The sequence below is a fragment of the Saccoglossus kowalevskii genome, chromosome 22 (assembly GCF_978046115.1).
Source record: "Saccoglossus kowalevskii chromosome 22, keSacKowa6.1, whole genome shotgun sequence".
Taxonomy (NCBI): domain Eukaryota; kingdom Metazoa; phylum Hemichordata; class Enteropneusta; family Harrimaniidae; genus Saccoglossus; species Saccoglossus kowalevskii.
This window is the reverse complement of record NC_140662.1, coordinates 28,999,645-29,018,748: the sequence shown is the minus strand read 5'-3', so window position 1 is coordinate 29,018,748 and position 19,104 is coordinate 28,999,645. Positions and strand designations below refer to the sequence as shown.

At 32.5% G+C, this 19,104-nt stretch overlaps 1 protein-coding gene and 1 non-coding gene across 2 annotated transcripts in view; both read left to right on the top strand.

Moving 5' to 3' along the window:
• The window catches only part of LOC100372733 (band 3 anion transport protein-like), a 67,143-nt gene extending 52,402 nt beyond the window's left edge, over positions 1 to 14,741 (top strand). Inside the window, exons 17-23 of the mRNA XM_085495555.1 lie at positions 527 to 811; positions 1,351 to 1,440; positions 2,312 to 2,478; positions 6,655 to 6,908; positions 7,153 to 7,322; positions 10,411 to 10,584; positions 11,557 to 14,741. Coding sequence (XP_085351681.1) covers positions 527 to 811; positions 1,351 to 1,440; positions 2,312 to 2,478; positions 6,655 to 6,908; positions 7,153 to 7,322; positions 10,411 to 10,584; positions 11,557 to 11,631 — 1,215 coding nt within the window. The 3' untranslated portion in view covers positions 11,632 to 14,741. The remainder of the gene's footprint in view (positions 1 to 526; positions 812 to 1,350; positions 1,441 to 2,311; positions 2,479 to 6,654; positions 6,909 to 7,152; positions 7,323 to 10,410; positions 10,585 to 11,556) is intronic.
• Positions 14,742 to 16,465: 1,724 nt separating this feature from the next.
• On the top strand, positions 16,466 to 16,538 carry TRNAA-AGC (transfer RNA alanine (anticodon AGC)). Its single transcript has one exon. It is a non-coding gene; the product is annotated as a tRNA-Ala (tRNA).
• Positions 16,539 to 19,104: the final 2,566 nt, after the last annotated feature.

Here is a 19,104-nt window from a genome sequence, read left to right as displayed (position 1 = left end):
CGATAAAACATCACCCCAGCTTTTCAAAAAATGGAAAATTTATGATGATATCTATAATTCTCTAATTGAAATATGCATTGCTAACAGTGGAGCTATCTGTTGAGACTGCTTGTTTCCTACATTCTAATTAGATGATTACTATCAAACTTGTATATATGGTTGATTTGTATGCATAAATTACCTTCACCACCCTGTACTATGATCTTTTCTAACCTTTGTAGTCCATCTCCGTGATTATGCTGTGATCAGCCCCACCTATGTAATGATATCGCCACTCCATGCTGTGATCAGCCCCACCTATGTAATGATATCGCCACTCCATGCTGTGATTAGCCCCACCTATGTAATGATATCGCCACTCCATGCTGTGATCAGCCCCACCTATGTAATGATATCGCCACTCCATGCTGTGATCAGCCCCACCTATGTAATGATATCGCCACTCCATGCTATGATCTGACCACCCTTACATTTACAGGGCAAGCCATGTGTAGTTTAACTATTATTCTTTATTTCTCTATTTCAGATTTTCGAAACCCATCCATTGTTAGATGATTATTGCTGGGATGAAGACTATATGTATGATAATATATATAATACAACAAACCATACCACAACATTGACAGAAAGTTATGAAAATGCAGTTACTGCTCCGTCTAATATCTCCATACCCATGGTCCCTATTCAAGACATAGCAAAGCCTGTCAATCAACCAAACACAGCTCTGCTTTCCACTATCCTAACATTAGGAACATTTTTTATTGCTTATTTTTTTCGGAAATTTAGGAATAGCAGGTTCCTGTCAAACATGGTGAGTATTCTAATATATTTTAGTTGTCCGTGCCTCAGCATTTTGTCAAATTTTATATTTTAGTCTTGTACTTCAGATGCATCATGTGTGTTCATTATGGTGTTGATCATGTTGTGTTATAAAATTTGTGAGAATGCAGGGAAGAAAATAATTTAGACTTTCTCTTCTTAAGGATGAGATCCTTGTGACTCGTCTATTCTTCACCATCATTGCATCCATTGTTGTGTTGACCTATGGCGACAGAGAATGGGACACTATTAGGGCAACAAATTAAAACAAGTTGGGTGGCTCTTTGTCTTCCAACGTGATCTCAGTGACCATTTAAAAAGGAGGTTTATTGTGGAGTTATGTCTACCATTATGTATATTGTGTTTTTATAGCCAATGAAATGAGTTTGTTTGTTTGTTTGATCTCTGCCAATCTTTCCTCAGGTGTGCAAACATCCACAGTCACACATGTTCGTAGATTTAACACATGCGTGAAGTTTCACTAATATTATCACTGTTTTTTACAAAAATAATAATTTTTTTACTTCTAAGGTACGTAAAATGTTACAAGATTTTGGTGTACTTATTGCAATTGTTACAATGGTATTAGTAGATGTTTCAATAAAAAATGTCTATACACAGGTAGGTTGAGTTTTCCCAATAGATTACTTCCTAGCAATGTGGTTGCTCTAATGTAAATGTGAATAGAACATTTTTCATTCATTGCAAGATCCCATGTTATGCGAAAAATTAAATAGGAAAAAAAAAGTACAAACAAAGCAAAACATGTGGTTGGATTTGACAAACGTAAAACATGTGTATGTGTGCTTGTCCGTATTCAGTCATATCTCATACATGTTTGGGTCAAACCAGTTCAAACATCTTACATACATTAGACATTATATCAGATATATGAGCATGAATTTGTTTCATGATTCAATTCTAGGTGGCCGATTTTTTGGGTATTTCCATGCTTAATAATGTGCTATACACATTTGATGTTTTTGATGAAGTAAAAGTTATCTCAATGCTATTACCCTCTCAGAAAGATTGGAATGAGCTATTTGATTTGTACAATAGCGTACGACAAAAACAAAACTATATATCTTAAATTTCATAACTAACTGGCGACTGTGCCATGCATGGCTTGTTTAATCTAAGATTTTCATAAGAATTAGTTAAAGTACTGAGACATTTCACAAAATATAGGTTCTTTGCATATGATGACACATTACCACAAATTGTTCTTTATTGTCAAGATGTTAGCATATTCCCAATATGTAAAGGGTATATTCTAATGGCTAGAAAGATTAAACAATAGTTTCTCTTCTGGTAATAATATTATCCACTTTCAACAGTTGGTTAAAATGAGAAACAAAATATTACTCTTTTTTTTTTTTCAAGAGAACTTGCTTTTGAAATCTGCCACACAAGATTAGAATCATTAATGTCACCTGTCACATGACAAATATAATCTACGGTACATTACCACATGCTGATGTCTTTGTTACAGAAACTGGAGGTACCAGATGGTATCACGCCCACCGCACCGCAAAAGAGAGGCTGGTTTATAAACCCATTCGGTTTGCAAACTACTATACAAACTTGGGTAATATTTGCAGCATTAATACCGGCACTATTAGTCTTCATTCTTTTGTATATGGAAACACTTATTACAGAGTAAGTAAACTGAAATTGTCACTGCTAAAAAAATGTCTTCCATGGAAATACTTTGGTCAGTAGAATTTTTGCCTTGTCGGGATCTCTGTAGATGAAAGGCAAGGTGAGGGGAAAAAAGTCTGTCCTTGTTCTTGTTCTTTCAAACTTGGATATTATGTTAACCAGTTTATTAATTTTCTCAGGGTTGTGGCTAATTTACATATTAAATTGCATACTAATTTACATAATGTATAGTAAGAAATAAGATATATATATACATACATACATACGTGGACAGAGAAATTAATTAAGACACGACTACATGAGTAAAGTTCACTCTACAGTACTGTTTCGTAAGGTACATGGAGTATCTCACTCATCAGGAGTTAAGACTTTATTAAATAAACCACCAAAACAGAATATGTTATAAGCGCTACAGATTTGCACAACAATGGAGTGTGTTTACGATATTAAAACTAGTTGTTGCATAACAACAATTTAGCTCTGTGTCTACAGGAAGAAAAAAGCTCATTTCTTTTATTAGTCCCCGTTCGGACGTAGTCCGAAAAGGGGGACTTATGTTTTGCCCTGTGTGCGTCCGTGCGTCCGTCCGTGCGTCCGTGATCACCTGTATCTCGAACATGCATGGACCGATTAAGTTCAAACTTCACTCATACATCACACATTATATGGGACATATGCACATGCATTTTTTTCATGATCCGATTAACGATAGCCGAATAGCGGCCATTTTAAGGCCGAAAATGCATCAAAATCGCACATTTTCACCATTCCGGACCCGGATCTCAGTTATGCATGGACGGATTTTGTTCAAATTTGGTACATACATTAAACATAATAGCACCTTGATGCACTTTATTTTTTTGTTGTTGGATTGGGCTTGAAATGGCCGACTGGCGGCCATTTTGTTTTAAAGAATTCAGTTCTGGATCCGTATCTGAGACATGCCTGGATTGATCGAGTTCAAACTTCACACACACAAGGTACATCATGTCACAAATATGTATGTGCATTTGTTTGATGATCTCATTAACGATAGCCAAATGGCGGCCGCTTTAAGGCCGAAAATGCATTGAAATCGCACATTTTCACCATTCCGGACCCGGATCTCAGTTATGCATGGACGGATTTTGTTCAAATTTGGTGCATACATTAAACATAATAGGACCTTGATGCACGTCATTTTTTTTTTTCGGATCATGTTCGAAATGGCCGACTGGCGGCCATTTTGTTTCAAAGAATTCAGTTCTGGATTCGTATCCGAGACATGTCTGGATTGATCAAGTTCAAACTTCACACACACATGGTACATCATGTCACAAATAGATATGTGCATTTGTTTCATGATCCGCGTAACAATAGCTGAATGATGGCCATTTTAAGGCCGAAAATGCATCAAAATCACGTATTTTCACAATTCCGGAACCGGATCTCAGTCATGCATGGATGGATTTTGTTCAGATTTAGTGCATATATTAAACATAATATAAGCTTGATGCATACCAATTTTTCTTCGGATCAAGTTCAAAATGACCACCTGGTGGCCATTTTGTTTTAAAGAATTTAGTTTTCGATCCATATCTCGGACATGCCTGGACAGATCAAGTTCAAACTTCACATACACATCATACATTATATCATACATATGCCTGTGCATTTGGGCCAGTCCTTTTAAGGTCAAAAATTCACAAAAATTGCACATTTTCACCATACCAGAACTGAATCTATATCATGCGCGGGCAAATTTAGTTTAAATTTTTTTTTGGATTGTGTTGAAAATGGCTGACTGGTGGCTATTTTGTTTTACTGAATGCAGTTCAACATCCATATTGTTGCTGCTTTGAATGTATATGTCACTCAAATATGAACGGAATGGGGACGTGTCATTGACAATGACTTGTTTAAACTACAGTAATGTGGTTGGAAAATTAGAATATATTTCTCTCTAAGTTGCAACGTTTGCTTGAAATATTATATGGTGCAGCACACGATAACACTCCATTTGATGTCATAATCGATGTTATTGTCTTTTAATGACCAAGCGTATTTCCTGAGCTCTGTTGCATTTAATGATTGGTTGCGTAGCGATGCAGTGTGATTTCTGTACTGGGTTTTAAATTCATTTCCTGTTAGTCCCATATATGTTTCACACTTGTTGTTGTCTTGCCGTCAGATATTAGCTTGGTAAACTAATGCCGATTGTAAACAATTTCCGTCTAAGGGACATTCAGGTTTCTTACGGCAGTTACATAATCTGTTAATCTCTGTACTGGGTGTATTGGTGTTGGCCGCTGCAAGTTGTTTGTTTTGATTGCAGATTATTTGCTTCAGTTATTCATACAACTGTAGCTCAATTTGATGGTGTTACAAGGCTAGCTCAAGGCCAGGAGTCGTGGATTGCAGTCCTCTCGTTTTAAGACTGCTATACTCACAGCTTTTGTCAGAGCCCTGGGCAGACCCTATTATCAAATATGTGCCATTTGCTATCTTTTCAGGTTCCACGCATTGGCTATAACTCCTTAGCGTTTCAGTAAGCGTAAATAGTGTTCTAGCTGCAAGATTTTGCCGGACACCAACTGTCTTCATTATTATGTACTGTGGTATTCATAGTTACAAGCTTGCTCAATAATAGAATTTACTCAATAATCGTATTTAGTCACGTGCTCATGTAATAATTTCAGTAATTTTACAAATTATGTGAAGTACCCGCATTGTCTGGTGTTGTGCAGAACACTGTTGAAAACAAAGCAATGTGCATGCTTAATCTGGGCTTGTTGTCTTCAGAAATCAAATCAAACTGTTGTTTCTATTTTGATCAGCGACACTTGGTACATAGATGCTGTGAAATAATTTACATGCCTGATTATTATTTACTTGCAATCTATGCATACTAATTATCTAATTAATGCAATCTATGCATACTAATTATCTAATTAATGCAATCTATGCATACTAATTATTTAATTAATGCAATCTATGCCTACTAATTATTTAATTAATGCAATCTATGCATACTAATTTTTTAATTAATGTAATCTATGCATACTAATTATTTAATTAATGTATTCTATGCATACTAATTATTTAATTAATGCAATCTATGCATACTAATTATTTAATTAATGTAATCTATGCACACTAATTATCTAATTAATGCAATCTATGCATACTAATTATCTAATTAATGCAATCTATGCATACTAATTATTTAATTAATGCAATCTATGCATACTAATTATTTAATCAATGCAATCTATGCATACTAATTATTTAATTAATGCAATCTATGCATACTAATTATTTAATTATTAATGCAATCTATGCATACTAATTATTTAATTATTAATGCAATCTATGCATACTAATTATCTAATTAATGCAATCTATGCATACTAATTATCTAATTAATGCAATCTATGCATACTAATTATTTAATTAATGCAATCTATGCCTACTAATTATCTAATTAATGCAATCTATGCATACTAATTATTTAATTAATGCAATCTATGCATACTAATTATTTAATTAATGCAATCTATGCATACTAATTATTTAATTATTAATGCAATCTATGCATACTAATTATTTAATTAATGCAATCTATGCATACTAATTATTTAATTATTAATGCAATCTATGCATACTAATTATTTAATTATTAATGCAATCTATGCATACTAATTATTTAATTAATGCAATCTATGCATACTAATTATCTAATTAATGCAATCTATGCATACTAATTATTTAATTATTAATGCAATCTATGCATACTAATTATTTAATTAATGCAATCTATGCATACTAATTATCTAATTAATGCAATCTATGCATACTAATTATTTAATTATTAATGCAATCTATGCATACTAATTATTTAATTAATGCATTCTATTTCACTTGTTCAGTTCACAGGGATTTGTTTACTAATTAGTGGAAATAGTGAAATATCAACCCAGTAAACAATTAATGCATTTGTAGTGCGGCAATGATTCATATAAATGAGGAGATAACAATAAATATAGTTGATTCACACAATTATTTTTATCAGCATTGACCACAATAATGAAGAGTATTTACAAGCACTGTCCGGTTATTGTCTGAAAAGCTGGAATATATGTGGTATCAAACGAACAATGAAAGCTGACCATATGATTTTTGTTTTACACACAGACTTATTGTTGGCAAAAAAGAAAACAATTTAAAGAAAGGGACAGGGTATCATCTTAACCTCTTCTTGATTGGTCTCCTGGTTGTTGGCAGCTCTATGTTTGGCCTTCCATGGTTATGTTGTGCCACCGTGCGTTCAGTGTCTCACACTACCAGTCTGACAGTTTTGAGTAAAACACATGCTCCTGGTGAGAAACCCAAAATAGAAGGTGTGATAGAACAACGAGTCACTGCACTATTTGTTAATATACTGATTGGTAAATATATCTGTGTGTGTCTCTTTAAATAAAAAGTATATCTGTGTGTCAGATGAAAAGTTTCAGGTTGTATCCTTCCAGCCAAACTACCTGTCTGATCAGGTGTATGTCTTGAGTGTTCATTTTTGTAATAAACTTGTTTGTCTTAGAAAGGTAGTAAAAGAATTTGTTTTGATAAATGGCTATACATTTTTGCGCTTTAATTGTTGTAATTGTAATAAAATCATTTTAATATGTTCTATAGGTGTTTCACTGGCTTTGCAAGATGTTTTGCGTCAAGTACCCATAGCAGTATTATTTGGTGTGTTTCTATATATGGGTGTGACGTCATTGAGTGGTATACAGTTTTTTGAAAGAATGCAGATGTTATTACAGCCTGCTAAACACCATCCCGATGTCAGATATGTCAGAAAAGTAAGTATTATGTTTTCTGTGTTTGATCATTGTTTTTACCAAGAAAAAAAAAATCTAAATTTTAAAAAAAAATTTGTTTAAACCTTTTCTGTTGTTGAAATTGATCACAAGTAATGGTGGATAGAATTAAGTTTGATTCAACTGATAGACGTTTTCACTTGTTGCCTTTGGTGACGACTCAGAAACTGACACATGTAATTAGCTCCGCTGTCGACTTTGTCGAGCGGAGCTTATCATATGAGTGATTGTCCGCCGCCGTCGTCAGTCGTCGTCCGTGTCAATGTTTTACTTTTTCAACTTCTTCTTGAAAACTACAAGCCTGAATGCTTTGATACTTGGTGTATATGTACCTTGGGTGGACCTCTCTTAGGTTTGTTCATTTCATGTTGATATCTTCAATTCTCTAATTTTGGTGAATATTTTTGTCATTTTTTGTAAAAAGTGATATTTTCAACTTCTTGTTAAAAACTGCAAGTCCAATTGCTTTGATACTACATATATAGGTACTACATGTAGACCCCTCTCAGATTTGTTCATTTCGTGATGATATCTTCAATTCTCTAATTTTGGTGAATATTTTTGTCATTTTTGGTAAAAAGTGATATTTTCGACTTCTTGTTAAAAAACACTAGTCCAATTGCTTTGATACTACATATATAGGTACTACATGTGGACCTCTCTCAGATTTGTTCATTTTGTGATGATATCTTCAATTCTCTAATTTTGGTGAATATTTTTGTCATTTTTGGTAAAAAGTGATATTTTCAACTTCTTGTTAAAAACAAATAGTTCAATTGCTTTGATATTACATATATAGATACTACATGTAGACCTTTCTCAGATTTGTTCATTTCGTGATGATATCTTCAATTCTCTAATTTTGGTGAATATTTTTGTCATTTTTGGTAGAAAGTGATATTTTCGACTTCTCGTTAAAAACTGTAAGTCTGATTGCTTTGATATTACATATATAGGTACTACATGTAGACCTTTCTCAGATTTGTTCATTTCGTGATGATATCTTCAATTCTCTAATTTTGGTGAATATTTTTGTCATTTTTGGTAAAAAGTGATATTTTCGACTTCTTCTTAAAAACCAAAAGTTCAATTGCTTTGATATTACATATATAGATACTACATTAAGATCTTTCTCAGATTTGTTTATTTTGTGATGATATCTTCAATTCTCTAATTTTAGTGAATATTTTTGTCATTTTTGGTAGAAAGTGATATTTTCGACTTCTCGTTAAAAACTGTAAGTCCGAATGCTTTGATACTATACATATTGTTCATTTTCTAATGATGTCTTCAGTTCTTTAATTGAAATGTGCATTCCTAGCAGCGGAGCTACCTCAGCCGATAGGCTGCTTGTTTAAATGTATTTAACATGCTTTTTTTTTTCTTAAACTCATTTCTTAAAAATAATTTGGAGAGATATTACTGTCCATGAGCTGGCCTCTTTTATGTTTGTCTTCTTATAACTGTGGCACTAAATTTTTAAATCGTTTCAAACATTAGTTTCATTTCACAAGACAATTCTGTATTTGTGCTGCTAGAAGTTGATGCACCAAATCAAAAGTGAAAGCATTTTCATATGTATGGCATTACGCTGCTTCATTTTTGTACCCTCATGTGCAAAGCACAAAATGGGAGTATATGCATTTATTTATCCTGTCTGCATTGTACCTTGTCTGTATCATCGTAGATGAAGGTCAAGGTATATGAGAGGAACATGTCTGTTGTTGTTGTTGTCGTCGTCGTCGTTGACTCAGTCTTAAAACTATTCGGGGGGGGGGGGGTTACAATAACTTGGATTATTGTACATGTTCTTTGTATATTTCTTGAGATATTGGTCAAATTTCAATTAAAATTATCTTCTTCTTGTGGTTACAATAACTCAAACAATCTTATCAATTGCTATGAAATGTCAGCCAATTAAGTTCTATTTTTTTGTAACTAGCAAGCTCAATTTTCAAGATAAAATTTGACTGAATTAAAACATTTGTTTGACATGAAATGGGTAGACAGAATGAAGTCATTATACTGCTGATAATGAAAACTAGACTTGCTGTCCATGACTAATTTTTTAGCATTTTCTGAAATGTTTCAAGAAACATTTAATGTATTATAATTTGGTACAAATCCATGTGTATTAATTACCTACGTTATTATTATTAATTACCTACGTGAGCTGGGTTTAGACCGTCGTGAGACAGGTTAGTTTTACCCTACAATCTTATCAATTGCTATGAAATGTCAGCCAATTAAGTTCTATTTTTGTGTAACTAGCAAGCTCAATTTTCAAGATAAAATTTGAAGGTCAAGTGTATTAATTACCTACATTATATAATAGTTATCAAAGTTCTAGTTTACCTATTTCAAGAATCACTAAAATTTCACTGACATTTTTATAAGTGGTTAGATGGGCATATTTCACAGAGCTTTTCTCAAGGATGTAGTAGAAGTTTTTTGGCACATGTTAATCAAAATGAACTTTTTATATTTTATAGAATCTATAAGTAAAACTAATTATTCTATGAAAAATTCATAGATTTATCATAAATAGAATGTGTTTAAAGCAGTGGTCAAAATTAACAACTTGCACTGTTGCACATTCCCATGTATTTTAAATAATTATTAAATCACACAGTTAAGTATGGAGTCTATTATTAGATGCTGAAGATTTCATGTTTCTCATGTTTTGATCTAAATTTTGTATTTAAAAAAAATTGTGATATCCTTCTTCACGGTACTCATTTGAATTGAACTCAATTTGCACAACAACTAGCCTTTTTTTAGGTATCTAATATTCATTATAGACTTGGGTATTTCCAGTGGTTTGTAACAGGATTATTTTTTGTGAAAATGTATGCACAATAATTTGCATAATTAAAGAAATTTTCTCTCTGCTTTTTTTTTGTATTTAATACAACATTTTAATAACTCAAGATCTCATTTGCTTCAAGTTTGTCAAAACAATATTCCACCTTATTTTTGATGCCTGTGCGTTATGTTTTCTAAGTTTTGAGTTAATTTTGACTAGAATAAAAAGACTTGTTTATTCACACAATGTATTTTTGTGTTATAGGTTAGAACATACAGAATACACTTATTTACTCTACTACAGTTAGTATGTCTGGCTTTATTGTGGGTGGTGAAGTCAACTGTTGTAGCATTAGCTTTTCCATTTGTCCTCGTTCTCATGGTACCAGTACGATTGAAGGTTCTTGCACGGATATTTACACCAATTGAACTAGACGCAGTAAGTATTATTAATATTATTACTCAATTATGTACTGTAGATGGAGTCATTTGAAATATCATTGGTATTGTCTAAAAGTGATATGCAAATCTTAAATCAAGTTTGCTGCATAATTAAAACCACCAAGTCTTTGCAGTAGGTGCATCTGTACATTGTGGTGTCAATGTTATGACGACTGTCATTTACCAAGTGACAACCTGGCCACACTATATTTAGTCCCTGTTCAGATGCAGTCTGAAAACAGGAACTTCTGGATTGACCTCTGTGCGTCCCTGTGTTTGTGCAATCACATTCAAACTTCACACATACATCATGCATAATATTGATTTTGTTGAAACTTTGTACATACATTGGACATTATGGGACCTTGTTGCACGTCATTTTGCTATTCAGATGGGATTCAAAATGGCCGACTGGTGGCTGGTTTCTCTTAATCAATGCAGTTCTAGTGCCATATCTCTAACATGTTTGATTGATTATGTTCAAATTGTCTATATTCATTATACATCATGTCATAGATATACAGACATATTCAAAATGGCAGACTAGTGGCCATTTTGTTTTAATTATTGCTATTTCTAGAGCAATATCTCTCAATATTGAAAAGTACTCATTTGACGATCAGATACAAGATGACTGAATGTCAAACATTTTAATGATGACAAATTATCATAATCTACCTCTGGATCCATATCTCTGACATGTTTATGTTTAATCAAAACTATATATCTTAAATTTACAATATTTAGGGAAAAAAGTGTTTGTGAGTGGATTTGTCATTATGTTAGAAACTGACTTATCTAAAATGACTGAATGATTTCAATATGATGTAAGCCCAGGGTGACTGAGTATAAACACAGAAAAATAACCGTGATAACTTTTGTAAATAATTAGGTGCAATCTTGTTATTGTCAGTTCGATCACCTGGTAGACAAAATGTCATTAAAAGTTGGAATTTGTTTATTGTTACAGATTGACAATGATGAAGGTGAGGATGATGATGATGATGATTTGGATGTATATAGGCGGGTACATATGCCATTATAAACATTCAACTTTCTAGCATACATCTGTGCTAGCTATATTTGGTGACATAGTTGTGCTGTAACACAATACATGTACAATACATAATAATATCCAAGGGTTACTGCTTTGCTGAATGCGAATGCGAATGTGAAGATGATTAAAACCGCACAGTGGTGAATCATAGAATAATGCTCCTTGACTGATATGAAAAATATTGAAATGTTTGAAGACAATCTACTTTATGGATGGTGCTATGTGATGTACTTGATGCTGTGATAATTATTTAATGACCTAGAAAATGATGATTTAGCCTTGAGAGATCTATATTTATTCTATAATCAATGATGTTAAACATCTACTAAGTATATTTGATTGCATACATAAACTTTTTCTGATAGCATTTATATTTTAGTATCTTAGGGTATCCTCTATTCATGGAACATCTGAAAGATAATTTTGAATACTTAATTTTTGATTTCAAAATTTCAACCCCTATGTTGATCTGTAAGTCTTTGGTGTGTACAATGTGATGGCTATTATTGTAGTAATAGGGAAAATGTGCATATTTTTTATTGAGAAATACAGTAAACTTTTGTGTAAAAAAGAAATGAATGGTTGTTTAATTAGTGGCTTGTTCAAGGTCTACAACATTTTTTCGAAAGACAATTTTGTTGAAAGTTTATTTTGTCAAATAACAATTTTGTTGTAAGTCATCATTATTATACTACCACATAATATGGGACAAATTAAGGAAATTATTGCTCACAATATTCCTGTGATGTAAAAGAAACAATTTTGATGATCTAAAATAAAAAAAATCAGTTTTTTTAGAAAGTTGTTGACCATATCTGATTCACTGGTAATTCTGTCAAAAAATGTGTTTGTCTGGTGCTCCCAAACATTAATCTTTTCCCCCCATATAGTAGTAAAAATTAATAATATTAGCTATGAATTATGAAATCAGTTGCATTATTGGTTAAAATTAAAAGTTTGTCACATGCAGCAGGGGTGAGGTCATTACCTGGTGTTTAACAAATGTTTAACATACCGGTAGTTGTGTGAATAAGTTGTGATCATGACTTACTAAAAAGCTGTCTTCTTGTGTTTAGATCTTTAAAAAACATGCAATACAATACAATTTATACCACGTTTGTTGGTAAGTAGATATGTGGATAAACTCTTAATTAAATGGTTTTTTGACAAAATGTTGTACACCACTTAGTAATGTTAGTAATATATTATTGACACTTAATTTATGGAAGCTAAAATAAAAACAACAAATTGATCTCACACTTTACTGTATTGTCGGACTGGTCCTTGATTCAACCTAAATAGCTATTGTATGAATATCAAAATTAATGATTACAAATTTATGCTAAGATTTTGGGATTGATGCATGACTTTTAGAATTTAAAAAATGTGTGATATGAAAACAAATTGTGATCAATGTTTCATCATAACAATATGCGTTGGTTCTCTGTGTAGTATAATCACACTACCTAGTATGGCTGTATACCGCTCATTACACCAAGTGTGTGTACAGTTGACATTGTTAAAATGTTTGATTCATTAACTTACCGGTATCTCTGATAAAAATCAGACCACAAATGATACAAAACAAAATTATAATTGGGATCATTGACACATCTGTGTTATTTACCTGGTTGCTTACTGATATGTTACTATATAGTATTGTGTAACAGGTTTATAATCAAGACTGGACAGTGCTTATCTTGGTTAATATGAATACAATACAATACAATCACACCTATCTTAATAAAGTATAATCCTGTGACCTAGTGTTTTCACCTGTTACTCTCACTACTATACTAGTTTATACACCAAAACAAAAAACAATGCCCACTACATTTTCTGAATGTTTTTTTGAATACGTGTCAAGATCTTTGTGATTGAAATTGGTTTGTATGACACCACCTGCATTTTGCTCAATGGTTCATGAAAGCTAGTTCCAATCACACAAATGTCTCAGGACAAACCCAGCAAAACAGTTAACAATTTAGCTATCAACTTATCTTTTGGTGTGCGGAACAATATGACAATGACAGTATGAAGCAACCATGTTAAATGGTTTATAAATATGTATTTAAATGTGTGAAGAAATGTATTAATTCCTCAGTTTACAGTAATACAGTGTGGGTGGAATTTATTTTTGTTGGCTAAGTAAAATAATTTATGAAAGCCGGAAATATTTTGCTGAACTCTGTGAATAAACTTATATATATGTTATATATACTACTTTAACATAGAACATTACGTTTTTTCAAATTTTGATGATATACATATATAAATGTTATGTTGTGTAAACTTTCATATAAAAATATTGAACCATTTTCACAAGATGTGCGTTATCAGTGATGTTAAATTTGTTATTGCTTAATTCATGTCTATTTGGTGAAGTCAGTTATTTATTTTTTATAGTATCTGGATGTTAGTTCAGCAGAATTTATTTTCATACCAGTTCTTTGTGACTATACTGTGTTATTGTTTTGTATGTGTATTTATTTTGTCCAGTAAGTGGAGATTTACACATGCTATATGTATTATTTGTCATATTACTCAAATTATGACATGTGCGACGGGTCTTTGCAGCATTCATAATAAACAAAAACACATTTCAATATTTTGAACAAAATGGAATTTTACTTTGATGTAAGTTTTGCTCAATTTTGAGCTTGTGAAAAGTTACGTCAACGCTGTTGTCTGCACATCTGCATGTAATCATCATTGCTGTTGGAAATCCTGTAAAATGCACTGAATTGATGTGCCACTTGAAGTGAATTTGCCAGAATAAACTTGTGCCAGCATTTCCATACAATTAACTCTCTATCGTATAAGCAACAGAATAAGCAATGAGCTTAAATGACATGTAACAGACCCAATTTGTGTTGTCTATGTTAAAGCTGTACTGCTGACATCTTTGATACGTAATATGCATAATATAATCAATGCAATGGTTACACTATTCACAAGATATCTGTCTTGCCTATAGACAGACTTCACCAAGCAGTTATGTACATGTATATTAATTTGTGATGAAAATGGATTCTGAATTTTACAAATATTGTACGCACAATCAATTAAAGTTTCTGTAAATAAATTTTGCAATATCATTCATCCTTGTAATTGGTTGAAAGCACCCATATCCACGTTTAAACCGACTTCTCTATGAAAATGTTATATAAATACAAATGAGAGTTTATGATTTTATTGATACTACTGACTAAACAAAATAGTCACTGTATTTAATGTAATGTGCATGTCTGGTTCTTGTATTTGGACGTGTGCACTTTATTGTACAACAATCTAACTACTACTACTTGAAAGATAACAGTACTTTTCAGCAACAATTAATGTCACAATAATTATAACCACATGCATTTTCAGTTATAATAATATCTGCCAAAATACAAACCCTATAAAAAATATTGTTCACACACACGCACAACAGCAGTGTACAGTGTTAAGATGATTGTGATTAATTGAAATAGTGTGAATCAACAATTCCTTTAGGATTTAGAGAGTATGTTACTTTGTGGATAATTCAGTAAAATGTAGAGTTGAGATTAACAAGTAAACACAATAAATGTTTCATGTTTACTGATTTCAATAATCTGTTTTTCACATATTAATGGTTTCTTTAAAGTTGAGAATGCAGAGTCTAAACTTCTGTTATCGATTGATTTCTTGCTCATAAGAATGAATTGTTTTGTAAATAACATTAGATAATGTTAAATTTGTTATACAGAGAGTGAGAGTGGCTGACTGTATCAGCTTATAATAAAAGTTGCATATTATCTCTACACAGTCATTTTATTTACTGCCATTGACGACTACAGAAACATACAATATACCATTTGTACACTAAAGAGGTCTAAAAGGAAGTGTTTTGAAATTAGTGAGAAAACCCTACTCCAAATGTAGCATATCAAAAGTCATAAAATGATTTCTGTTTAAAAACTGAGGTATACATCAAGTTTTATTGATAGCATTTATAGTGGTAAAAAATATTTATTGCATCTTTAGAAATACAGTATTTCTATCAGTACAGTAGCAATAAAAGTATAATAATGAAATAATAAAGAAAGAAGATATTATAATGTTAAGTATAAACGTAATATGTTAATTTTTTTTTCTATTAAGTTTAATAATAAAACTAAGACTAATAATAAAATTCAAAACAATCTATTCTTTCTTGAAAGGCTTTGTAAATTGTGAAACCTTTTTATAATTTCACATTCATCTGCACTGAGCAATCGAATGAAACAAAATAGATTGAATTGATCTAATTATATAGTTTTAGCTCTCCATTAGCAGATTGTAAAATGTTGGATTAGTATCTAAATAGGAAAAAATTACTGTACAATTTTGTTCGTTATTCAGCAATAACGAGCAATTTGATTGGACAATGCATTAAAGAAAATATCTCTAGTATTGCCAGAGAGGGCGCGTTTTAATATGCGTATAATTTGGTACTAGTCGATAGCATCTGTCAAAGTGTATTGACCGAACAAACGTACCATGCCTGGCGAAGATGGAACATTTCCTGGACACTCTAATCATATTAGCCGCAATTCCACCAGTCTAAGGAAACCATACTGAGTTTGTTATCGCATGTGACACTGATAGACCGATGAGAATCATGACAGCCGGCACAAAATTATGATTAATAAATAAATTGATGGAAAATGAATAAATTACTATAAAGAAATATTTTAAAACATAATATACACTGAATAGGAGTTAAATACTTATTTGATTGAACGGATATAGCAAACGCTGTCTCTGTTGTGTGATTGAATTCATCCACAAGACACTTAGTGCAAATAAGTAACTTGGGGAACTAGCTCAGATGGTAGAGCGCTCGCTTAGCATGTGAGAGGTACCGGGATCGATGCCCGGGTTCTCCATAACTTTTATAGGCCGAAATAGCCCAGTTGGGAGAGCGTTAGACTGAAGATCTAAACAGACTGACAATTGACGTGTAGCTTCAATTCGTAAAAACCAGAAAAAGCATACATATTTTCTCTTAGATTTTAAAAAGGCTTATGGCAGCATTTGGAGAGAAGGTTTATTTTATTTATTTTTTATTCAACAAATAAATTTACATAGACAAGTACAAAAACAAAACAGCTACTTATAAAGATATAAACTAATACGCTAAGTATTGCGTTAGTGGTTCCCATCGGTTTCAAAATAGGGCACTTTTGTCATTGAATCTGTCAAGACGTTTTTCTAAATTAAACACTTTTTTAATTTTACAAATGCATAGTCTGAAAGGGGATACTTTTCTGTCTTGTCTACAGTCATATATAAATTGTTTTGCAATGATTATAATGTAATTCAAAATATTCTGAAGATTAGAGGATCCAGTAATGATAATGTCATTTGTCAACTGTAAATGCATGTTATTAGTTTTGTTCCACCATTCGACAAAGTCTACCCAAAATAATTTTACAGGGGTGCAATCACAGAATATATGAAAAACAGTTTCACTATGCACATTGCAAAAACTACACTTGTCACTATCTTTAATTTTCCATTTGTGTAACCAATAATTGGTAGCAAGAAAATTGTGCAGAATTTTATACTGAAAAATCTTCGTGTATGAATCTATTGCTACTACATGTGGAAGCTGAAATATTTCATCCCAGGTAATATTTTTATTTTCAAGATACAGATTCTACCAACAGAATTAGGATATCTTTGTTTCAGAACTTTCCAGTAAATTTGATTTGAATGCATAGATGTTAGTTGGATACTTTGTCGATCATTAGCCTGCAGAATTTTTGTTCGTTTTGCTATATTGATCAATGCAACCCAAAGACACAAATTATTAAATTTAACTCCTCTTTGTACCCATATTTCAAAAGGAACTATAACACCGTTACTGTAAAACATCTTGAAAATACCATATTCCAGCTTGCATCATGTTTCTGTTGAAGATTGGCTTATTATTTATTAATAAGTACATTTCTATTGTTCCATACAAAGCAAGACTCTATCAAGGGGAAAATTCTCTTCCCTCGGGGTTCTCCACACTTGCCAGGGGGGAATCTCGTCTCATCTCTCTATCTCGTCCCCTTGAGGTACGGGATCGGGAAAGCCAGTTAAGCTTTACAGTCAAATAAGACACACACAACGAAATACGTTTCAGCTCTCGTCTTAGTCGGTCAATCGAGCACTCTATAAGACACGGCGCCCTGGAGAAAAGTCCCCAAGACTCTCACAAGGCTGAACCAAGACTCGCCCAAGACTGGCTTTCGACTCTCAGACTCTCCAGGACTGGACCACGACTCGCCAGGACTGCGTCTTTAGAGGAGTACTTGCCAAGACCAACTCAAACTCTCTTTATTCATTTTCAAAACTCTAACCAATTACAAAACAGTAAAAAGACTCTAAGGCGTAACCTTCAATCATAAAGCCAATCACACTAAGTACTGAATACGTCATATCTTTTGATTAATCGTTCACTACATTAATAACTATGAATACCAACTGTCAGAATAGCGACGGATATCTCGTAATTAGTTCCAAATCACTGAGCCAAGTTCCGTCCAAAACTTCAAATAGGCCTGAACGATGACAGACATAACACAGCAATTCAGCTAATAATCAACTGATTAAGTCGATTAACAGATACGCAAAAACAAATTCATGACAACTCGCTACCGGAATTTGCTTGTGACCAGGAAAATAACATTTCTGTATAATAAATTGGTAGGTCCTTATAATATTTAACATCATAATTACATAATAAAAATAGTTGTAAACCACCATATTTATGCATATAATTGTGGAGATATGAACAATCCTGGTAAGACACTAAGTGTCGTTTCATGATTTGTGATGATGCAATCATAGTTGGCAAGTGCGGAGCTCTTAAACCACCCCCATCAAGATCCAGATTTAATATATCTCTACGCATCTTTTCGTTTTTGTTAGCCCAAATAAAACGGAAAATAATGCTTTCCATTTGTTTGACATAATTGGCGGGAAACATGAATTTAGAGACAATATAAGTTTTGGCAATTTGTATTCTTCCTAGAAGCGTGAGGTTTCTGGATCTCCAAATTTTAAAACAACCGACAGCTTCTACGATTCTTTTTTGAAAATTCAATTCATTTGATCGCATTTCATCGTACGAGATATATATTCCTAGTATCTTTATATGCGTGTCAGGCCATTTAATACCCAATGGTTTATCTTTCCTGTAACGAAGTGACCCAATCCACATAGCTTCGGTTTTGTCATTATTAATTTTAAGACCAGACATTTTTCCAAAGCATTTTATAATGGAAATTAATGATTTGGCAGAATTTAGATCATGCAAGAGGGAAGTAGTATTATCCGCATATTGCGCCAATTTGATTACATCATTGTGAATATGAATACATTTAATGTCATTGTCATTTCTAATTGCAATCGCCATAAAGTTCGACTGCGACCAAAAATAGGTAAGGCGATAATGGATCT